At 44.2% G+C, this 24,394-nt stretch overlaps 2 protein-coding genes across 3 annotated transcripts in view; one reads left to right on the top strand and one right to left on the bottom strand.

Moving 5' to 3' along the window:
- Rnf212b (ring finger protein 212B) overlaps positions 1–24,394 on the bottom strand; it is a 145,435-nt gene that overhangs the window by 92,254 nt on the left and 28,787 nt on the right. The gene's annotated exons all lie outside the window — the stretch shown is intronic.
- Slc7a8 (solute carrier family 7 member 8) overlaps positions 1–24,394 on the top strand; it is a 58,069-nt gene that overhangs the window by 28,856 nt on the left and 4,819 nt on the right. The window contains exons 1-6 of one of the 2 annotated variants that reach the window (XM_026406051.2): positions 4,269–4,352; positions 15,238–15,363; positions 16,995–17,148; positions 17,692–17,815; positions 19,420–19,523; positions 23,550–23,646. In XM_026406051.2, the coding sequence (XP_026261836.1) occupies positions 15,339–15,363; positions 16,995–17,148; positions 17,692–17,815; positions 19,420–19,523; positions 23,550–23,646 (504 nt within the window). In that variant the 5' untranslated portion in view covers positions 4,269–4,352; positions 15,238–15,338. Of the gene's footprint in view, positions 1–4,268; positions 4,353–15,237; positions 15,364–16,994; positions 17,149–17,691; positions 17,816–19,419; positions 19,524–23,549; positions 23,647–24,394 lie in introns of those variants that run through there. The other variant, XM_026406050.2, reaches the window with a different exon arrangement.

Below are 24,394 nucleotides of genomic sequence, written 5' to 3'. Positions count from 1 at the left end.
AGCTGAATCGAAGGTTTTCAACCAGAGGAGTGACATTATCATATTTCTATTTTAAAAGAATCATGCTGCAAGGGTACAGGATGGATTGTCCAGGGAGAAATGTCAGAGCAAGAAAACATTACAGTGCAGGGACAGGAATATAGGATAGAGATGACAATGATGTGACTCAGGGATGGGGCAGTAGGAATTGAGAGAAATAGATGTCTTTAGGTATTTAGGAAATAGAATTGGCAAGACTTGGTGACTAAGGGTGAAGGAGTCAAGGATGGTGCATTTTGCTGAGGATATATGTGCAATAAATCAAGGATAATACTAGATCATATTTTAATGTCTTTTAAAAATTTTGTTCTTTTTGTTAATGGTTTTTCATGGGTATGGTTTAGTTTGGTTAAGTTGGCCCCTCTGTCTTTGCCACCCTTCCCATTCACTCCAACACTTAAGATCTGATACCAAGAGGCAACCTCTATGCCTTTGAACTTCATGTTTATAATGGCAGAGTGAACTACACTTTTTTTTTTTTTTTTTTTTTTTTGGTACCAGGGATTGAGTTCATGGGCACTTGTTCACTGAGCCACATCGCCTGCCCTATTTTGTATTTTATTTAGAGACAGGGTTTCACTGAGTTGCTTAGCGCTTCACTTTTTGCTGAGGCTGGCTTTGAACTTGGGATCTTCCTGCCTTAGCCTCCTGAGCCTCTGGGATTACAGGCATGCACTACTATAACCTGCAAAACTACACATTCTTTTTTTTTTTTTAGTGGTAGATGGACACAATGTCTTTATTTTATTATTTTGCTAGGATTGAACCCAGTGTCTCACATGTGATAGGCAAGTGCTCCACAACTGAGTTACAACCTCAGCCCTAAAACTACACATTCTTTAGTGCCATTTCACCTCCCTCCCCACAGGCCTCCTAGTTCTAATAGCCCTGGAAATGAAGGTATCTCTGTTAACCTCATATTATGCTTCTGTAACAGGGACTCAGTCTTAAGCTCTAATGAAAAGAACAACTTGTACAGTGCTTTATAATTTATACATCATAGTAAGCAACTGCATATATCACAAAGAATTCAAGAGTTTTATGAAGGTCTTCTCCCCTAGAGAGCCATTAGTGTTGGACAGTTCTGCCCCCTCCCATTTTGGCCTTCTGTTTTGTTCCACTGGTTTCAGTCCTGTGTGTTCTCAGCAGGCTTTTGCCCTCCACTGGCTATCCGAGAAGTCAGAATCTTTTCAGTTTCAGTTTGCTTCATCCCACATCACCTCCTCTTTTGTGAATCCCTGTAGTATCTCTCCTGGTCTCCATATTTTACTCTTGGTCCAAAGTTTTGCTATTCAAAGGGCATGCCTACATAGGCCATGCCTTGGAAATTGGGAAACGAGAGAGGGGGGACTTGTGGGATCATCTCCACCCCTGCATGGGGAAACAATAAAGTGAATTGAGGTCCCCCCAAACTGGAAGTTTTTCAGGAGTTAACATTCTACCAGGTGTGGTACCAACTTGCTTCCTTTTTGGTAGCAGCCAAGAAACTTGTATTCTCCTCTGCCCTTTTTATTGCTGACTTTCAAGGATCACTTTGTTTTTCCCAGGGAAGCTTATGCTTGTGTTTTTTTGTTTAAGTTATCCATTAATCGTGTCTGCTGAACTTTTAAGGGTTAATATGACACACCAAATTTATATCATTTACTCACAAATACAAAATCAGAAGACTTATAGGAGTAGAAGGAGGACCAGTGGTACTGGGAGCTTTGAGGAAAAGAAGAAAGGGCAAGGTTTGTTTTGAGAGTTTAACAAGGTTGAGCGCTAACTGTCTTCAGGGTTGGGTTATCACTGAATCATTTTGAGAACTTTGTTATTACAGGGCTGGGGACTTCCCAGAAACGGAGGCAGCCTGAAGACCCCTTCCCTCAAATTGCAATTCTTGTGATCAAGTCAGAAAGACTTCAGACAGTTGCTCAGAGTAACAAGCATGAGTTTATTGAATGGATAAGAAATGGGAAGGGGGACACTCTCAAGGGAGAGAGTGGGTCCTCTCAGAGAGGAGAGGAACAGTGTGCTTCTCCTACATTCCAGTTTTACTGGGGATCCTAAAGAAGTTTCCAGGAGTCCCACCCAGGTCCACCTCTTGACTTTTGATTGACAGCAAGTTGATATGAGACTGTCAAGTTTACTGCCATGACAACTTGAGATCACCTTGGCTCATACTGACTGGTTCTAATTGGATTCTTAACCATAAATTCTTTTTTTTTTTTTTTTTTTGGTACCAGGGATTGAACTCAGGGGCACTTGACCACCTAGCCACATCCCCAGCCCTAGTTTGCATTTTATTAGAGACAGGGTCTCACTGAGTTGCTTAGCTCCTCACTGAGTTGCTTAGGCTGTCTTTGTCTTTGTCTTTGTCCTGCCTCCGCCTCCCAAGCCTCTGGGATTATGGGCATGCGCCACCCCACGGGCCTTAACCATAAATTCTTACAGATTTTATGGTTAGGAGGAATTATCCTTATCTCCCTGAGTTTCAGGATTTAATCTGTGAAAAGGGTCACAAAAGTCTTGCCTTTCAGGGTAATTTGGATTACTATTATCAACATTATTTCAGGCCTGCATTTCTCCTGCAGATAACAGGTAGTTTGTTGAGCAATGTGACATAGCTTGTCCATTTAAACCAGGCAGGGCTGCAGGTAAATTTGCTTTTTTGGAAAAGAAAGCATGTGGGGGTCAGCACAGAGTCCATTTTATAGAATTATTCCCTTAACTTCATGTTCCTATTATTCTCATCTGTCTGTCCCCTATCTTTGTGATCTCGGTCACAAAGGTTTACAGACTTCAATGAACACTAACAAAGTCCACCAGCCTTCCAGTCCAAGAACCCACCAGATCTCCTAGGACCCATACACCAAAACTTAATATGATGGACAGTCAGGCAAACCCTGCTGAGCAGTGCAAAGTCATCAGAACCACTCCATCCACCTTGTATCTGGGGCAATAGTAGATGAAATAACAGAAGTTTTTCAGGTCCAGGCTGGAAAAAATAATGAGTAGGATTAAAATGAGGCTCTGCCAGGTGGCCCAGCATGGCAAATCTGACTTTCTGGGTATCTTCATTTTTTCTCTTCTCCCCAACACCAGAAGCTCAGGAGCCATGTTTAGCTGAAGGGAGAACTACTCAGCTCTTGGAAAACGCTGAGCTGGGTGTTTAGGCTTCTTGGCTCCACTAAGTGCTGGCTGGTGATTCAGCAGAAACTCCAGGTTCAGCAGCTGGCAATGAGGGGAGCTGGATAAGAAGGAAGGGGAAGTAGGGAGGGGGTGGGACAGCAGGGGGCCAGAGCTTAGCTAATAGAATCCGGAAAAGCTGTGTGATTCTGGGCCTTTTTCTCTGACCCCTCCTCCTCTGCTTGCTTGAGAGAGGCCCTTTGGGAGGGAAGGCTCAGAACACCTTTTCTTCCTTATAGGAGTTTCTGATATTTCTGAAATGTCAGTGCTTTCAGATGAACAGGACTGAAGAAGGGAAAACGTAAACTCTACTGTGGTAGGCAAGATCTATTTCAAAACCAAACTCACCACTGTGTACTTTAAAGACACTGGGATCAAAGCGTAATTTATGAAAAAAGCTGCTTTGATTTTTTTTTTTTTGCTTGCTATTTCTTTGTTTTGATGTTTTAATCTTTCAGCAGTCCAGTTATTTACATGTATAACTTCAATGGTCAAGTTATATTACATAATAGGTACCTTTGTTTTAGGTAGGCAGGGTGCCTGAAGACTATAATTTGGCCTTTCTCCCCATATGAACAATGTCTTGATGGGGGAGGGTGGGTGTGCGGTGGAGAAGGGAAGGAATCTGGGAGGGTTCTAGCTAACTCTTTCTCACCGCCCCTACCCCATTTGCCCCCAGGCCTCGCTGAGGTCTTTGTGGAGGAAAGACAGCTCCATCCTGCCTGCTATTTGGGTGGGCCAAACTAGAACCTTATCAGTGCCTCTGGTTGTGTGCATTAGAACTCAGAGGCTCGGTGTTTTCTTTGCCTATCAGTCCCTTTTGGCAGCAGGCACCGGTTACCTCCTAGATCTGGAAACAGATGAGGTTAGACCAGCCAAACCCAGGCAGTTTTTCCACAATTAGAAACACGTGCCCAGTTCCTCCCTAGAGCAGCCTCGGAGGCCAAGGAGCCCTGGCTAGCCTATGAGAGAGCAGAGCGTGGCCACACCCCCTCCTGCAGCTGGGCGGCTGCCCCTGCTCCGCAGGGCATCCTGAGGGCTGCGCTGAGGGGCAGTACCTCACCTTTTTGCTGCACCTCCAGAGCCAGGGAGGCAAGCCTGCCAGAGCGCAGCAGAAGGCAGAGAAGTTGCCGCCCCAGCAAAAGGTGAGACTAAGAAACCGACTTTTCTGGCAGGCCCATGAGCCTGATGAAATTTATGACTGTTTCAGAGTCTGGGAAGCTCCATCCCAGCAAGGTGCTTATTTTGAAGTTCTAGAGAGGAACAGGGCGTTCTGACTTCTACAAAGTGGCGTCACTGCTTCCTTTTTCAGCAGCTGTCCTTTATATCTTTCTTTTTTTCTTTCTCCCAGCCCCCTCCCATTTTGGCCTTCTGTTTTGTTCCTCTGAAGCTCCTTTTCTCTCATTTGTGCTGTTCCACCCCATCCTTCCTTCCCCCTGTTATTTCTTATGTTCACTCTTTCCCTTTCTTTTTCGCCATCTGCCTTTATGGACTTTGGCATCTCTGCACATTTTTCTCCTTCCTACTTGTCTGTTTTCACTTCCTTGGAGAGTCTTGATTCTAGTGATGTTAAAGGAAAACAAGTCTTTTCAGGCTACCTCCAGCCCACTTCTGAGAAAGGTGCCAGACAGACCAAGAAATCCAAATGGAGGTCCCCATGTTGGGGGAAATATGTGACAGACATTGATATGGGGGATATAAGATATAGTTGATGTGGGGATATAACATCCAGGCATGGTGGTGCACCCCTGTAATCCCAGTAACTGGGGAGGTTGAGGCAGGAGCATTGCGAGTTCAAGGCCAATCTCAGCAACTTAGCAAGACCCTATGTGAAAATAAAAAACAAGAAGTTGGGCATGTAGTTCAGTGATGAAGCATCCTTCACTCAATCCTTGGTACCAATAAATAAATAAGGTGGAGAAATTAGTTGGCCTGTGGGAAATGATTTTCTAAAGCCCTGAGGTAATGTGCCCAATTCTTGGTTTCTGGGGAGCAGCCATCTTATTCTTCCAGTTTTACCATGTTAGCATCTTACTTATTGCTGCCCCGACCCCAATCTGGATTGGGGTCAATGACAAACTCAGAGTCCCAAGTGGCACTGTGGTAGTGACCATGGGTATCACTGACAGGAGCAGGGAAAGGAGATAATGTGTGGGTTGGATGAAGGGAAACAAGACTGATGTGTATATGATGAAAGGAAGACTGGGGCTTTGGCCAAATAAGCAACTGGGAGTCAGGAGAGCTGTCCCAGTCCTGCCTTTCCACTAATTAGCTGGGGTCTTATTTCATTCAAGCATAAAATAAGGTCTGGGTCTCTAAGGTCATTCCTGTCTCTGATTGCTCATGAGGCTGGAATTGTAGGAGTAGGGTACAGGCCTGAAATATCTGTCTTTAGGGACAACTTTGTACAAGGAAAGCCCCAACTGGCTCATTTTTTTTAGCACTGTTCTTATAATAACCAGTCTAGTCCCCTGTCCAAATGGCCCTATTTTAAATTTCATCCAGACCAGAATAGTATGGTTCATGGAGCAGCAGCTGGCTTGGTAGAAGGAATGAGATCGGTCTGGGGATCCATGTGGAAAAGCATTCATTGGCTTACTGAGAAAGGCACAAAATGACCCTTTACTTGCCCAACTTAGCAAGAAGCCAGAGACCTATATCCAGAGTATGGGAGTACGTAAAAAACTCATCCAGAGGTCTCTGGGGATAGTCTTTACTTTGTGAGCTTTCTCAGGGACCCATTTCTGCCATCTCAGGCATTTGCCTTCCCTGCTACACAAAGCCGTCTTATGATGTCATGATGTAGAAAACCCTGATACTTATTCCCCGGAACAGTGCAGTGGTTCAATAGTCAGCTCCCTGATATTTTCTGTGTAGATTTATTCACCTGTTCAATAGCTTTAGCACCTACTGTTCCACACAGTGTTTTAAGGTCTGCACACCACACTAGCCAGCAGGACATTGATGGTTGTCCATTGCTAGTTGGCACATGGGAGCACATGGCAGTTTCATTCTCCTCTGGGTCTGTGGAGGAGACCCCTCCTTGGCCTTCTTCAGGGCATTCCTGCCCAGCACTCGAGACACCTGAATCATAAGGGCTGGTGTCATTTTTCTGTTGAGAGGGTTGACCCTCTCACTTCTGGTCTGGTGCCTTACTCTTATGCTCACCAACTCCACAGCCCCAACTCCATCCTTGTGCCTGCAACCCCACACTGGGGTCTTATTTCATTCAAGCATAAAATAAGGTCTAGGTCTCTAAGATCATTCCTGTCTCTGATTGCTCATGAGGCTGGAATTGTGGGAGTAGGGTACAGGCCTGTACATGGGTTGAAGGATCTCAGGGTTGGTCATTTATGAAGGAGAATCCTGAGAAAAAGATGAATCAGATTAGAAATTGGAAAAAGGTCAAGGGGATGGGAGGAAGTAAAAAAGGACAGGCAAAGCAATGATGCCAAATATGCAATTTGGCCTCCGTAAAGCCAATCTCACCACTCCCTTTCCCAACCATTCTGCTTGTCCTCTCATTGACAGCATAATCCTGAGAAAATCATGTCCTCTTTTTGATTTCATTTCTATGAATATTTACCAAAAGGTACCTAATGTTCTGTCCAACGATAGAACTCCGTAGCTTCTGACTCTTGAAGATTAAAGAGTATTCTCACAATTCATATGGACCATGTCTCCACTTCACAGCGAGGAAGGGAAAGCAACAAAAGGTTAACTGACTTGTGCAGGCACCTTGAGAGTAACAGACCAAGCTGGGAGGGGAACTAGGTCCTTTGGAAATTTCTAGTTTTTAAATTCTATGGTTCTCAGGGTCAGACCAACCAGGTCTCTCTGAGGAAGCCATATCTGTCTCCTTCTCTCTGCTATTAAGCCTGCCTCTTCATACTACTTCATTCCTTGTACAAGTTACTCTGAACTCTACTTGCTTGTTCTGCCTTCAAAAAGCATCAGAAATCCACATGGAGCTGGGCATGGTGGCACATGCCTGTGATCCCAACAATTTGGGAGGCTGAGGCAGGAGGATCACAAGTTTAAGGCCAACCTGGGCAGTTTAGCCAGACCCTGTCCTAAAATTTCAAAAAATTAAAAAGGCTAGTGATATAACTCAGTGGTAGAGTGCCCCTGGGTTCAATCCCCAGTACCTTGGAAAAGAATCCCATGTGGGCCTTCACTTACCAGGTGTCACTAAGTGGAGTCAAGGGGAAGAGTGATAGGTCACAATTCCTGGCTTTGATGTTGCAGGAACTTCAAAGCAGCCCACAACTCCCTGATCCATCCTTAAAACTTTCTAAATGAAGATTTGTTTATGCTAGTGATTCTTAGATGTTCTATTTCAAAATTATCTAGAGAGATTAATTTTAAATTGCCTCTTTTACCTCAATATATTGAGGTAAAATTTCCTCCATAGTGTCACTCCCAGTCTTCCCTTCCAGAATATATAATCCCCTAACTTCACGTGTCCCACACCCACTGAGTCAGGTTAGATTGACTCAGCCTAGAGAAATCACAGAATGGGCTCCAACAAAGTGTGTCTGGTGTTGTCCATGACAACATGGTACACTGAACATGTACTCTATACCCTCTGTCTTGAATGAACTAGGACACAAGACTTTGGAGATAACGTCTCTTGGCTTTTTTTTTTTTTTTTGGTACTGGGGATGGAATGCAGGATCACTCTACCACTGAGCTACATCCTCAGCCCTTTTAATTGTATTTTTGGGAATAGGGTCTTGCTAAGATGCAGGGGGTCTCATTAAGTTGCCCAGGCTGGCCTCGAACTTGTGATCCCCCTGCCTCAGACTCCTGAGTAGCTAGGATCCCAGGCATGTGCCACTACGCCATACTTTACTTTCCATCTTGATTCCTCTCACAGCCTTTGATTGTAGTCTCTGGTCAGTAAAATAAGACCAACACAATTATGGGATAAAGAAAAAGGGAATCATACCTGTGACGATCCTGGCTCTCCACTTGTTTTCAAAGAAGCTTGTAATTCTTAGGCCTGTATTTGTATGTACATCTGAGTTGTATATGGCTTGAAGTTGTATGGAATATGGAGGGAAACCTAGGATTAGATGAAGAAGGGCTATGGAGTCTTTTACGCTGAATTTTTGTACCAGGAGGTACAAAAGCATTGCTAGAGTTATTATAGGGCAAGCTGGTTTCTTACTGTATTGAATTATCAAGGAAAAGAGAGAAGGCAGGGTTGGGAAGCCGGAAGAATTGGAATGTTGTCATATAGTGTGGAAATTTGCCCACTGTATCTGCACACTGGTGACCTCATCTTTACTACTTACTAGAATGCAGGGTCACTCATCTTTGCTACTTACTTACTAGAGAGAGCCCCTCCAGTCCCATCTCCTACTATCCTGCAAGGCCTGTGACAGACATTCCCCTGGAGTCTGGTGTTGTCCATGACAACATGGTACACTGTGTGTGCCTGTTTGCCCTTTTTTTTTTTTTTTTTATTTTGTGTTTGTGGTTTTTGGTGCTAGAGATTGAGCACAGGGCCTTATATATACATACTCTACCACTGAACTACATCCCAGCCCCACCTGGTTCTCTTTAAAAGATTTTCTCTTTAAGATTGTGTCCCTGCTTTCTAGTCTTTCTGTGTTATATGTCTGTCCCTATATTCATTTTTTCATTCCTATTGCTACTGTAACAAATCACTATAATCTCTTTCTTTCTTTCTTTGTGTATGTGTGTGTGGTACTGGGAATTGAACGCAGGGGCACTGTACCACTTAGCAACATCCCTAGCCCCTTTTTGTTTGTTTTGTCTTGAGACAGAGTTTCACTAAGTTATAGAGGGTCTCATCAAGTTGCCTAGGCTAGCTTGAATTTGCAATCCTCCTGCCTTAACTTCCCTGAGTTACTGGGATTACAAGCACGTGCCACCACACCACAATCTTAGTGGCTTAAAGCTACACAGATTCATCATCTTACAATTCTGGAGGCCAGAAGCCCTAAACTCAGGTGTTGGCAAAGCTGTGTGCCTCTGGAGGTTCTGAGGAGAGTTATTTCCTTGCCTTGTCATGCATTCTTTGGCTGATGGCCCCTTCTGACTTCGAAGCCAGTGACATACCATCTTCAAACCCATCTCCCTCTCCCTCTCTTTCTGACCTCTGACTCCATTATCACTTCTCTCTTTGTAACTCCTGTCCCCCTCTTATAAGGACTCTTGTGATTACATCAAGCTTGTTCAAATAATCCAGGATAAGCTCCCCGTCTCCAGATCCTTAACTGAATCACATTTGCAAAGTTCCTTTTGAATACTCACAAATCACAGGGATTAGAATGTTGACATGTTTGGGATGGTCATTATTTGCCTTCCAAAGACCTCATGAGATGCTGTCATCATTGGGAGGAAGTGAAGGAGAGGTTTCTTAATACCAAGGAATCAAAGTCTGGTGGTTAAGCTTGGGGTGGAGTTGAGGTCACTTTCTTTGCAAGGAACAGAACTTGCCCACCAGCTACATAGTGAGCAATCAAAGTTCCAGGGTGGGAACAGTATCTCCCCATCTCTGCTAGTCGTAGCTTTCCCAGGTCAGGAAGGGTTGGGTCCCTCTTACCTACTTGTCAGTTAAGGAGCTGTAGGCTCTGGGCAGGACACTAAATCCTGGTTTCTAATTTCCCCCGTTCTTTGTATCTCTCCTGTCACCTTGATGTTAAAACTCTTCTTCTGAGTGGATTAAGAACCAATCCCTGACTTCAGCATCTTTTTGAAGCCTCATATCCTTAATAGTTAGTTTTTTCTTTTGTACTGGGGATTGAACCCAGGGGTGCTTTACTACTGAGCCACATCCCCAGTCCTTTTTATTTTTTATTTTGAGACAGGTTCTTGCTAAATTACTTAGAGCCTCACTAAATTGCTGAGGCTGGCTTTGAATGTGAGATCCTCCTGTCTCAGCCTTCCGAGTCACTGGGATTATACATTTGTGCCACCACACCCAGCCTTGGATGGTCTTTCATCTTTTTTTTCCCCCATGAAACAAAAGGGAAAGAGAGGCAAAAAATACCTAAGAGAAACAGATAAGCCTGGGATTCTATGGGGGCCTCTAGAGAAGCAGCAGCTACTCCCACAGCTAGATTACAATGGACAAGAACCAAAGTCTTATATTTTTTATTGTTTAGCTGGACCAAAATGTGAAAAATCACGTTGGTAGGATCTCCTCCTCCTCATATAGGAAGCATCTTTAATTTCCTAGGGCTGAGTTAGGGGCTTCTAAGGGATGCCACCAGTTTCCATGAATAACTCTACTATCGACAAATTGTTTTGTGATCATCTCTTAGCTCCCTTGTCTCCCACATTACACTGTCTACTACTCTACTCCCTGAGGGCAGAGACTTGTGTCTTACTTATAACTTCCCCACATACCTGAGTGCCTAGCACTAGTAGATCCTGTGTAAATGATGGATGGATAATAGATGGAAACTCTCCCATTTCAGGCTGCAGTAGTTACTGATCCCCATCTATGTGTGGCCTCTCTGAGGTCACAGGATTTCAGGCACACACAATACAGGGTCCAGCTGAGCAGAGGAGGACCTCAGTTGCCAGCAACAGAAAGGGGTGGTGGTGGCAGATAGGTGGCAGTAGCCAGCTTCCTCAGCAGGGCAGGGTTTGGCAAACACCCAACCAGTATTGCCTTCACTCTCTGACCTTTCCTCTTTGGAAGGAGGCTCAGGTTTCAGCTGCTTTGAGGGAAGCTGTCCTGCAGTACCAGCAGACTCAAAGTGCCCTGTCTTCGCTCAGTCACATGCTGTGATGGCCCAACTGCAGGGCAAAGGGTGAGACCTAGGGCCAGCAGCATTGTTCTGAGGAGATTAGGGGGCACAGCCAACCTACCTATCACCACCTCATTCTTAGAATTTCTCTTTTAAGTTTTGAAAGATCTCTGTGAAGGTAAGAGGTTAAATATTAGGTAAGGGTAAGGGTAAGGTTCTTGTAATGTTGTGGAGATAAAGCCTGGCCAAACAAGACACTGACAGCAAGGCTGTTTGACCGAGTGTCCCTAATCATCAGATACCTCAATCACTGGAGAATATCATGGAGCTGACAGTCAGTCTGAGGAATCTTTCTGACTGCCATGACAAGGACCATCTTGTAAAGAGAGGATTTTCTCTCCCAGCATACATGAAGTGGCGACCTTCTCCCTCTTGCTCTTAGGAAGAGGGATTTCTTCAAGTTTCCTACTCTGCTCCTGTTTCTCCCAGCACTTTCTTGTCTTCTCTCCTCCCTGCCTTTTCCTTCCCTTGGGGGAAGAGGATTTTCTTCTCTAAGGTCAAGATCCCATCCTGGAGCCACTTGGGTTTTGTTTTCTAATCTTCCTTCTTTCATAAACCACCTCCTGTGTCCTTTAGTCCTTATTGCTGTGTCTGCCTGGATTCCTGGGTTCAGAGACCCAGCCTGGTACCCAGCATGTCTCAGGTCCCTGGGGAGAAGCTGAGATCACAGTCCCAGTTGTTGAGAGTGATTTTGGTTGGATTGTCACCAGACACATGATCTTGAAATCCTTACTGAATTGAGTAAGATAACCAATGTGTATTTATCAGGACGTCTCTGTCCATCTGGAACATTCGAGTATTTACAAAATGTTCTCCCTCTCCCTGTTCAGGCACTTAAAAATCTTTCCTCTAACAACATGTTTTGATTCTCCTTATATGACACCATCTTGGATTACAGCTTCTCCACGAGGAGTCAGGAGTTTTACTCTTGAAGTTGAGCTTCCTGTTATTCTTTTGGTTCCCTCAAACTAATTGGGGACTTACTGTCTCCTGTTGAAAACATTCCTGGAGAACAGGGAGACTAGAATGTGTAGAGGAGGTGAGATTGGAAGACTAATGGGAATGTGGCATTTTTCTTTATTTGCAGGCACCAGTATGTGCCCTGGGATTAAAAACATGAAAAAGTGCTGGGGTTGTGGCTCAGTAGTAGAGCACTTGCCTGGCATGTGTGAGGCACTACTGGGTTTGATTCTCAGCACACATATGAACAAATAAATAAAGGTCCATCAATAACTAATAAAAATATTTTTTAAAAATGAAAAAAATTATAGTCCCTGCATTCCTAGTCTACAAGGAGAGAGAGAGAGAAACTCCCCCCCCCCCTTTTTTTTTTTTTGATACTAGGGATTGAACCTACAGACACTTTACCACTGAACTACATTGCCACCCCTTTTTGAGATATGTTCTCAGTAAGTTGCTGAAGGTCTCATTAAATTGCTGAGACTGATCCTCCTGCTTCAGCCTCCCTAGGTGTGGGAATTACAGGTGTGTACCATTGAGCCAGACCATCATTTTATTTTATTTATTATTGTCTTTTGTTTGTTTGTTTGTTTGTTTTGTTTTTGCAATACTGGTGATTGAACCCAGGGGTGGTCTGCCACTGAGCTTCAATCCCAGACCTTTTTATTTTTTCAGACAGGATCTTTCTAAATTGCCCAGGCTGGCCTCAAACTGGGATTACAGATATGTGCCAACGCATCCAGCTTATTTTATTTGTTATTATTATTTTGTATGTGTGGTGCTAGGGATTGGGTCCAGGGCTTTGCAAGTGCTTTACCGCTGAGTTACATCCCCAGTCCAAAGATTATTTTAATATAAGAAATACCCCAATTAGATATAAATAAGGTAGGCTAAGATTGCTCTAATGAATGTACCTTCTTTATAAAACATGGCTAATATATCTTACCTTGCAGGCATGTTGTTAGAAATAAATAAAATCACACAGCTTTGTGGAACAGGTGACATTTGAACTAGATCTTGATAAACAAAGAGTTTGCCAGGTGGAGATGGTACGGAGAGAGAAATTACAGACTAATAATAATGTCAGGACTTGCCTAACCTGCTGAAATGTTTGCAGAATCAAGTAAAGTTGGAAAACACTTGGAAAGTAAAAGTACAGTTTAAGGATAAGATATTAATACTACTTAATCAGCCACTCAAATGAAGTCATAGCCCTGGAGAGAGATTTAAGAAAACAGAAATAGTCCCATGCTTTTACAAATGCCCGATGTATACCTTTGAGTAGTGTGGGGTGTCCTGTTCACTGTTTCAGGAAGAGGGGGAAGCAAGGGGATTCTTTTTTTTTTTTTTTTTTTTCCTCCTTTATTCTCAAGCACTTTATGACCATAAGGAAATTGAGAGAGCTCTGGTGAGTGGCTTGGGTAGAACAAGGGTAAAGCAGAGAGAGCCTTCCCCTGCTAGCACTTAGCCTTTGAGCTTTCATCCAGCCCTTGCAGGTTTTGTGTTGTTGGGATTATTGTGGTAGCCCCCAGATAAGGAGGCGACACTGAAATCCCCCAATGCCACCAACGATGTATACAGATAGTTAGCGAATAGGCCATGAAAACTTGTTTGACTAGTCATTAGGGAAATGCAAATCAAAAACACAATGAAATACTATTATACACTTAATAAAATAGCCAGGGTACTCAACCACTGAGCCATATCCCCAGCCCTTTTTATTTTTTATTTTGAGACAGGTTCTTGCTAACTTGCTTAGGGCCTCACTAAATTGATGAGGGCGGCTTTGAACTTGAGATCTCAGTCTCCTGCCTCAGCCTCCCAAAGTCACTAGGATTATAGTTGTGTGCCAACACACTCTGCCATTTTAAAAAAATGACAATACCAAATGTTGATAAGCACAGGAACAACAGGAATCTCATCATTCCTGGTAGAAATGCAAAATTGTTAGCTACTTTGTAAAACAGCTTGGCAGTTTTACAAAGTTAAATGACCCATGACCCAGAATCCTGTTCCTGAGTATTTACTCAAGAAAAATGAGACCCCCCACACACACCCCTTTACTATCCACTCAAAGACTACAATTCTTTCTTTTCTTTTTGTTGTGAATGGACACAATACCTTTATTTTATTTATTTATTTTTATGTGGTGCTGAGGATTAAACCCAGCATCTCACATGTGCTAGGCACACTGAACTACCACCCCAACCACCAAGACCACAATTCTTTATAGTAGCTTTATTCACATAATAAGCTCATACTGGGAACAACCCAATATCCATCAAAATGGAAAAAAACCGATACATCCATATACAGAATAGTATTTAACAATAAAAAGGGAACAAGCTACTAATATATGTAACCACATGAGTAGATCTCAAAGCATTATGTTAAGAAAAGTCGAAAACAAAACCCTATGTATGCCAGGTGCCTGTAATCCCAGCAGCTTGGGAGGCAGGAGGATCACAAGTTCAAAGCCAGCCTCAGCAACTCAGCAAGACCCTGTCTCTAAATAAACTACTAAAAAGGGGCTGGGGATATGGCTCAGTGGTTAAGCCTCCCTCAGTTCAATACCTAGTACCAAAAATAAACAAAAAACCCTACATTTCCATGATTTCATTTGTATGACATTTTGGAAATGGCAAAACTATAATGACCAAAATCAAATTAGTATTTGCCAGAGGTAAGGGAAGAGGATTGACTGAGTACAGAGGAGCATAACACGTGGACAACTTTTTGGAGTTTTGGTAATGTTCTTGATATTGAGTGTGGTAGTGATAAAGCAATAGAATACATTTTTCAAGTCTCATCAAACTGAACTCAAAAAAAGTGAACTTTACTAAATGTAGATTGCACCTTAATAAATCTAAATAGCAAAAGAGTCCCTTACCTTCTTGTCCCCAATCAGGCTCAGGAAGGTGACATCCAAAAATCACACAGCAGCTCAGCACTTGCCTTGAACAGATAATACATTTCATACTAAGCCCTGATCAGATGCTGATTTCCCCTCCCTATGCCAAAGCTAGTGCCTACACTTCCCTGCCGACTTTTGGCTTCCAGCCCTGGGACAGGGCATGCTTTGACCAAGCTCTAATTTGGGGCACGTAATCCCCATTTGTAACCTATTAACCCAGCCAAAGTTTCTGGTCACTGGGACTGAGCTTTGAGATGTTTGGCTCGACTGTTACAACCCCATCATTAGGAACAAAGAGCACATTGGCTCCTGTGCAGTGGGCATTCTGCAGCTGCTGAAGGCATGTCTGGGGCTCTGTCATTTCAGTGCTTCTCACATGGGTCAACTGTTCCAGTGTGCGGTGGGCCACCCGGGTTCAAGACATCTTTACAGCCGGGAAACTCCTGGCTCTGGCCCTGATCATCATCATGGGTGTTGTACAGATTTGCAAAGGTGAGTGTCATGGGAACACAAGGGCCCCACATAACTTTCTACCCCTTGCATGTGCACACCCTGAGGGTTCCCAGTTCTGGCTTTGAGGCATCTCTTCTTCACTCACTTGTCAGAGGGCATGAGAGGCCAATTTCTCCAGGATGGCTAGGGATAAGGAATGTCTCCCAGCTTGCAAAGGTTCATTTGGCCCCCATGACAATGCTCGCCTCATGACTTTAGCATGGCTAGGTAATAACCCCGAATCTCTGGTCTCTATTGCTGTTTTGCCCAAAGTCCAGGGAACCTCCCCCCATCTTCTGTGGTACCTTATATATATCTTAAAATGGAGAACAGAGAAGGAGAATTTTATAGGTTTCAAAATTACTCATAATCTCTGCAAGAGAGAGCTCTACATTCCCGGGCCCCTTGCCAGCATTCCCCATTGGATTTGGTCCTTTCAAAGCATGAGTCTATTTGGTTTCCATGGGGCCCATGGCACTACAAGGCTGTGCTCAGAGCCACTGCCTCATGGAGAAAATCTGATGACAGAGAGACCTCCCATCTGCCCACAAGCCCAGAGTGAGTGGCCAGACTGGATGTTTACTCCAGGAAACAAGTTTCTGCTATACAATGGATGGATTTAATGGAATAAGTCCTTTATCAGGTTATGTTGTTTTCAGGAATTTAAACTTAAGGAAATCACTGTGCTATCTTATCAAAGATAGTGATGAGTTCCTCCTAATCTGGTCTCAATTCTTTCTCCTGGTCACACTAATCTCCTCATTTCCTGTCTAAACACAGGGTTACAGATGAATAAGTGGTCAGTTGCTCCTATCTCATCACAATCTCAGTCAGCAGCTTTTTTTTTTTTTTTTTGCTTTTTTTTTTTAAGTATTGGGGATTCACCCGAGGACTTTGCCCATGCTAAGCAAGTGCTCTACTACTGAGCTACTCCTACAGCCCAGCAACCTTTTCTGAGGGCCCACTGTGTGAAGGACACTGTGCTAAGCGCTGGGAAGACAGTTTAAAGGCTTTTTACTAATGGCCTCTGAAAAGAGAGACCTATAACACATTAGAAAGAAATAGGATATCAACAAAGTAAGCAAAACAAGCTCAAACTAATAGCATTATAGAACCTTATGTTAGATTGTTTATTGTTTTTTTCTTTTTATTTTGTGGTGCTGGAGATTGAAACCAGGGCCTTGTGCATGTGAGGCAAGCACTCTACCAACTGAGCTATATCCCCAGCCCTTTGATTGTTGTTCTTAATCCTTTTTTATGAAAATGTGCAAACTCAGATGTCAAGGAAGGTGGTGATGGCCAGTGACTGCATTCCTGTGTTTCAAAGCCAGTAATCCAGCCTCCCAATTTACTATGGTTTTTCCATCCAAGAACCTGCCTTTGTAAAAAAGGATAATTTCATAACTGTACTTTGAACCTGAACCTGATTTGGACCAGGTACTGAGAGGTCCTGGACCTGGATCTCCTTGCTCCTTTTAGCCCCATTCCTTCAATACTTCAGTACAGTAGGTTCATTGGAGACTAAACAGAGGTTTGCTGTTGGAAGGGGTGAGAGACCAAATGGGATAGGCCAGGGGCTGCCAGGCCTAAATTCATCTCTCTGAGCAGCCTCTTGCCCTCTGTGTCCACAGGAGAATACTTCTGGTTGGAGCCAAAGAACGCCTTTGAGAATTTCCAAGAACCTGACATCGGCCTCATTGCCCTGGCCTTCCTTCAGGGTTCCTTTGCCTATGGAGGCTGGAACTTTCTTAATTACGTGACTGAGGAACTTGTTGATCCCTACAAGTGAGTTGAAATAGTCCAGCTCTTCCTCTTGTCCATGGAACACTACAACACATGGTGCTAAAAAATGGAGCAGGTGTGCTCTGCCCACTTCTCTTTATCACCTCAGCTCTGACCATGCCTGTGGCCATTTTGGAGTAATAGTCTATTTCCCAAGAATTTAAGTCATTAAAAGTCAGTCTTGTGACTATCCCAAAGCAAGTTAAAAGCTGAAAGCTATGCCAGATAACACCACTCCCTTAGAGAATGAACTGTGCCCCATGAGGCCTCTGGGCATCTTATTCACCTGTTTCAGGACAGGCCAGTCATTGTGTCTGGAGGCAGCGGGAAGGGTGCATGGTGGAGATCTGGGTCAGGAAGAGATCAGCAGGTGTGGAGTATACTTCTAGCCTAAGTTGTTCATTTCCTTTAAATTATCCTGTCCTGGTTGAAACACAACCTACCTCCTGGGGAGAGGGAGCCTGTAGAAGTGGCAGTCCTGTGCAGACCCCATAGCAAAGCAGGCATCCCAGCACAGCCTTCCTCTCACCTCCTCTCCCTCTACAGGAACCTTCCCAGAGCCATCTTCATCTCCATCCCACTGGTCACATTTGTATATGTCTTTGCCAATATCGCGTATGTCACTGCAATGTCCCCCCAGGAGCTGCTGGCTTCAAACGCAGTTGCTGTGGTAAGAAATCAAACTCCCACTCTCTCAAACCAGATTCCTGACAGACTTGCCCCCTTAGGCCCACTGACTTTTCCCTGACCCATGGCCCTATGGAACTGGAAATCATCCCAAGTGCTCAGGGCAGAATCCACATGTGCCCTTGACAGGGTGTCTGCAAGTGCCCAGGATGGCTGGGTTTGTTCCAGGGCAGCTACCATGGCAGAACTGAGTAGCTGCCTGCAAAGCAGAAATGTTTAGTGTCTGATCCTTTACAGAACAAGTTTGCCAACTCCTGATCTAGGGCACTTTAAACTCTGGGTGTGAGGATTGTGTCAAGGAGACAGACTGCTCCTCACAAAGATATGATATTACACAAGGTACACCATTTCTCTCCGCCTTCATTCCTGCCTCTGGAAAGTATGCAAGCTGCCCAGGTTTGGTGACACACACCTGGAATCTCCAGGCTGAATCAGGAGGATCACAAGTTTGAGGCAACTCAATAAGACCCTGTCTCAAAATAAAAAATAAATAGGGCTGGGGATGTAGCTCAATGGTAGATACCCCTGGGTTTAATCCCCAGGAGAGAAAGTAGTGTGTAAACTGACTCCTTCCCTCATCAGGGAGAAGTGAGTGCTGGTAAGCAGTTTGCAGATAGGAGTGGTATATGTCCTTTGGGGAAAGGGCCAAGGGACCAGGATCCTTGATATCTGAGAAGGGCCCACTCTGCCAAACATATTATCACTTGTCCCATCTCTAAGGACTGTTCAGAGCCTGTGACCAAAGGCCTTCCCCAGCAGAATGCCTATTCTAAATAGTTCCTCCCTGGTGCTTCAAATCTGGTTCAGGGATTATAGAGAAGACTGGTCCCCAGATAGTTTATTTCCTTCAATACGAGAAGACTAATCTATAACTTCACAGCCTTCTCTTTCTCAGCCTAAATTCTGGCTGCTTCTTATTTTTCCATCAATATAATTTGTTTCTGTGGACTTAGAAATTCTCACTCTATGAGTCAGGATTAATCCCTGTTTTATAGACGAGAAACTGAGGCCCCAAAATTACATATCTGGGGCCAGGAGTAAAAGTGCTCAATGGTATAGCACTTGCCTGGCATGCATGATGATCTGGGTTTGATCCCCAGAAAACAAACATACAAAAAAAAACAAAACAAAACCTTGCTCAATGTGGGGCCAGGATTTGAACCCAGATCTATCCAACTCATAAGCCTGTGTCCCTCCCTGGGCAGAGAAATTATGCAGGGTACATGCCTAAATCCACCCGGCTTCCTATCCTGGCCCTTCTACTTCCTGGGAGTGTGATCTGAGGCAAGCTACCTAATCACTATGTGCCTCAGTTTCCTCATTCATTAAACAAGGATGTAAATGTCATTTCATTACTATTACTATTACCTACACATACTCTCTCCATTTAATTAGCCCAAAGCATGTTTTGACTTCCAATATGTAGTTACCACTGTGGAAGAGTGTGGGAAGAGGCTCTCGAGGAACTTAGCCAGAGAGAATCAGCAGATGGGGATGAGAAACAAACACTCCAGAAGTGGAGAGAGAACCGGAGGTGGGGAATTGTAGCTCTCCTTTTCCACTTAATCCCTTTGTTTTCTCTCCCAGACTTTTGGAGAGAAGCTCCTAGGTGTTATGGCCTGGATCATGCCCATTTCTGTTGCCCTGTCCACATTTGGAGGAGTTAATGGGTCTCTCTTCACCTCTTCCCGGTGAGTGCTACCTGGGCCCTTCCCTAAGCCAGGGCCACTTCTCTGTGCACATTGCTCTGTGTGTTTATGGTGGCTCGTCTCTGTCTGCAAGGGTTGTATGGGCACCTGGGTGGTGGCTCTGCAGAGGCGTGTGAGTATGGGTGCCAAGGGGTTATGCTGCTCATGTGGTGACCTACAAGGTGTGTGGTATGCAGGTCCTAAGTGCTTCACATGTAGTGGCCTGCACATACCAGAAGGAGCAAGGGCTGTGGTTGGCAGCAGGATGGTGTCTTGGCTACAGTCCTAGAGCCCCCTTTTCACTTGCCTGGACATAAGCTGCTGCTGGCGAGAAAGGAACCCCACTCTGAAAGAGACCAGGATGGAGACTTGTACCTGGGGTCTCCTGGGCCTTATCTCCCATAAATGTTCTGGAAGCAGACTCCACGTGGGATGGGATCACTCTGAGTGCCCTGAAGATACAGGGCTACTCCCTGCTCTACAGGCCAGCACTGCAGGAGGCCACCCACAAGTCTCAGTGGAGAATCTGAAGAGAGAGGGTGGCGAAGAGTAGAAAGAAGCATTCATCAGTGAGAGAGCCTTTCAGCCAACCCCCTGGTTTCTAGGAAACCAGAAGTATGAGTGGGCCTGGAGCCACCCACTCCCATCTTCTCATATTCAGGAGTCTGGCACTTCTGTGTCCCTTCCTACCATCTCCATAATGGGCTGTTGAGGCTAGCAGATGCTGGATGATTTCCATTTGTGTGACCCCCAAAGTTCTTAGAAAGCACCTCCTGCCCTGTGAACACAGTCCTACTCAAAAGATGAGTCCCTGAGTTCAACTGCTTCCTGTCACATCAAGAAGAAGAACCTGTGAAATGACAAGGGAATGCCATGTTTTCAGGATCCAGGAGAGGAAGGATGGAGTGTGGGTGTCCCCTGTGCCCCGGGACTCCATGATACTCACCCACAGCAACCTCATGTGCGTGTTACACAGGAGCAGTGGCCACCTGGAGGCCCCAGCCGGGGGCAAGCGGTGGAAGAGCAGTGACCCATGAGACTCTCTGAGATCTATTGGAGGACAGTGACAGCCCACAGTCGCTTTAGAGTGGGGTTTGTCCCTCAGGCCGGCCATGCAGCGGTCTGCGTGCATGTGGTATGGTTGTGTGTGCATGCAGGAGACTGGGCGTGGAGTGTGCTCGGCCTCTGGTTCAGAGGTGCAACCTCAACCCCCAAGGCCTCCTCTTCTCATCTTCCAGTTCCCTCATTCCTTCCTCCTCCTTCCCTCCTCTCACTTTTTTATGTACTGGGGTATGGAGAGGATGATCCTTCCCCAGGAGTCTGAGTGTGTGTGGGTGCGTGTTATGCTTAATGTCATTGTCTCCTCCGTTGTCAGCTAGCCCAGCCAGGATTATTTCTTGCAAACTTGACACTTATAAAACGCTGTGGGACCTGGACAGTTACACCAAGTCCTGGCTGCATGTGGAGGAGGGATGTGAATGCAAGACCCTGGCTATGTGCACGATGAGACCCACAGAGCCTGGGCTCCTCCTTGCGCATGAGGCTGCTCTGTGGAGGCCCAGCAGCATGAGGAGGTGGGGGAGCGGGGGGGGGGGGGGGATGCATGAGTCCGCATGAAATCAGTGACATTGGCCTAGATCGTTCATGGTGGCAGCTGCTATGGGTACTTGAGGCCACAGTCAACGCCAACACAGTGACAAGTTGCTATTGTTAGCTCCACTCTACCCCATACACAGATTACAAAGTAAGTGACAGTTCTTTTCAGAACTCCCTAGTGTTCTGATTCTGTTCTTCCTGTTATCATACAATCATCCTCTCATTAGTTAGGTCCTTCTTTCCCTAGAAAAAAGGGAAGAAAAAAAAGTGATCTAATCCTCACTACTATGTAAATGACTGCTAACAACTTATACTTTCTGTTATGCATTTTATGTTATGATTTCTCTGTCTCTCCCTCTCATTCTCTTTCTCCTTTTTCTGGTGCTGAGGATCTTCAATTTCTCTTTTTAAAAAACTTTTAGTTAATTATAATCCCAGTGACCCAGGAAGCTGAGGCAGGAAGATTGCAATTTTGAGGCCAACTTCATCAACTTAGTGAGGCCATGTCTCAAAAATAAAAAGCCTGGGCTGGGGTTGTAGCTCAGTGGAAAAGCACTTGCCTACTATATGTGAGGCACTGGGTTTGATTCTCAGCACCATATATAAATAAATTAAATAAAGGTCCATTAACAACTAAAAAAAAATATTAAAAAAAAATAAAAAGTCAGTTGTCTAGGTTTGATCCCTAGTACCACCATAAAGAAAAAAACTTTTAGGGCTGGGGATGTGGCTCAAGCGGTAGCGCGCTCGCCTGGCATGCGTGCAGCCCGGGTTCGATCCTCAGCACCACATACCAACAAAGATGTTGTGTCTGCCGAGAACTAAGGAAAAAATAAATAAATAAATGTTAAAATTCAAAAAAAAAAAAAAAACTTTTAAATTCCAGTACCCTAGTCATGATATTATATTATAGCTTTGGAAGATGTTACCAATAGGGAAAACTAGGTAAAGTTCCCCGTATATTATTTCTTACAACTATATATGAATTTATAATTATCTCAAAAAATTTAATTTTCAAAACATTTAGGGGTTGGGGATGTAGCTCAGAGGTTTAGTGCTTGCTTAGTGTGTTCAAGGCCCTGGATTCAACCCCCAGTACTGCAAAAAATGAATAAATTAGAAATTAAAAATTAAATATAATTGTCTGATTATAAATGTTTCATTTTAGAATTTTAAATGTTTTTTCTAGGGTTTGGGGGCATAACTCAGTGTTAGAGCCCATGTATAACATGCTCAAGACCCTGGGTTCAATCCTTATCACCAGAACTAAGAAATTTTCTGTAATGTTTAAGGAAGAAAATCAATCTTTCTTACAATCCCACCACCCAGGTGGCATTTTAGAGTATTTTTCTGTGCCCATAAATAATTTTTAAATTAATTGGAATCAGTTTTCTATCCACTTTTTTCATTTAGTGGTGTTGTAAGCTTGTTCTTATGTAATCAGTTTTTGTTCGAAAAACATATTATGACTTTCTAATTTTCCATTTTATATATACCATAATTTTTTTAAATCAATCTCATACATTTCAGCTAATTTAGAATATTTCCAGTTTTTTATTCTCATCAGAATGTCTTTGTATACACATGCCTTTTACCACCTTACTCTTCATTTCTTTATTTTGTAGTACTGGGGATTGAACCCAAGGTGCTCTACCACTAACCCACATCTCCAGCCCCTTTTTTTTGGGGGGGGTGGGGTGGGGGACACAGTCTTACCAAGTTGCTGAGGCTGCCCTAGAACTTGTGATTCTCCTATCTCAGCCTCCCAAGTCATTGAGATTACAGGCATGTGCCACTATGCCTGGCTTCTATTAGTTTCTTTAGCATGGCTTTTTAGGAGTAAAATAAGTAGCCCTAAGTATATAACTTTTAAGTACAATTTACCTGCAATAAAATGCACAGATCCTAAGTGTTCAATTTGATGAGTTTTGACAATCATAGACAGCCACACAACCACATCCAAAACGTATCCCGTGTGCCCAGGTTCCAACTGCCCCTTTCCAGTCCACCACCTCCATAGAAGTAAGATAAGAATGTTTTTAAATTATTCCACATGCAGTTTGGTCACAGTATATAAGGGAATCTTTATTCCTTGAAGGTAGGGAGGCACATTTTTAAAGGGATGAAGACCCTAGGCAAAGGAGAGGCCTTGTTCCTACAGCCGTGCAGGCATTGGAAATGAAGAAGAGCAACAATGCCATCATCAGTACCCTGAGCCAGCCAGACCTCTTCACTCATTAGCTGCCTGTGGTGTCTCTGCACCTACACCTGTGAACATGGGTGCTAGGACTAGTGGGCTGGAAGGTGCAATGCAGAGGCTGTCCTGGTTGGAGGAGGGGTGCTGTTCTGTGGATAAAAGGTGGGCATAGAGAAGGAGCCTAGGCTTGCTGGTCCATGGGCTCTCCCAGGCTGACTTGCTTTTCTCCCTGCCAGGCTGTTCTTTGCTGGAGCCAGAGAAGGCCACCTTCCCAGCGTGCTGGCCATGATCCACGTGAAGCGCTGCACCCCAATCCCAGCCCTGCTCTTCACAGTAAGGGCCCCTCATGCTGCTGGCCTAATACATACCCTCCCTCTCTTTGTAATCCTCTCAAGTGGGAGTGCACCCACACCTCCTTGTCACCCTCTGATCTGCTCATAAATTTCAATGGGCCATAAATAATCTGGCAATTGTATTCATTGGCTTTGTCAATATCAAGGGATAGAATGAGAAAAAGACTCTGAAATGCCTTAAGGCTTTTAGGCTCTTTTCATTCTCCCATCCTTTGGGGGCAAAATGAGGTGACTGCTGTTGGTTTCTATGACCTCACAGAGACAGTTCTGCTCCCCTGAGCCTCTTGACACCTGTTACAGCAGGGATTCAGCTCTGGTCCTCTGCTCTCAGCTAATCACTGCATGTGCCTCCTCTCCCTATCCAGCTTCTTGCCCCAGGACATCCTGCCAGTCTCTTGGGAAACTTTATTGAAATTAATTCAGTGTTAAGGGTACATCAAATAAGAAAAATCATAGAGGGAGACTAATAAACTGAAGTTGAAGAAGAGGAATTTTGGGATGGGGAAGACATGGGAGTAACAATGTCCCTAGAGTAGACTCATCTAGAGAGAGCTAAAGGAAGGAACAAAAACTTGTCCTCATTAAGTCTTTTTTATTTTTTTTTTCTTCTGGATCCTGAATAAAACATTAACAATTACTTTGGCCTACTGGAGAAGTAGTTAGAAATTGGATAACAGAGCTCCTAGGAGTCAAGGGCATTGTACAACATTGGGGAAGTTTCAGAATGT

Source organism: Urocitellus parryii, chromosome 6, assembly GCF_045843805.1.
Source record: "Urocitellus parryii isolate mUroPar1 chromosome 6, mUroPar1.hap1, whole genome shotgun sequence".
In the NCBI taxonomy this organism is placed as follows: Eukaryota; Metazoa; Chordata; class Mammalia; order Rodentia; family Sciuridae; genus Urocitellus; species Urocitellus parryii.
The sequence above is the reverse complement of the archived record's forward strand: the minus strand, read 5'-3'. Positions and strand labels throughout refer to the sequence as shown.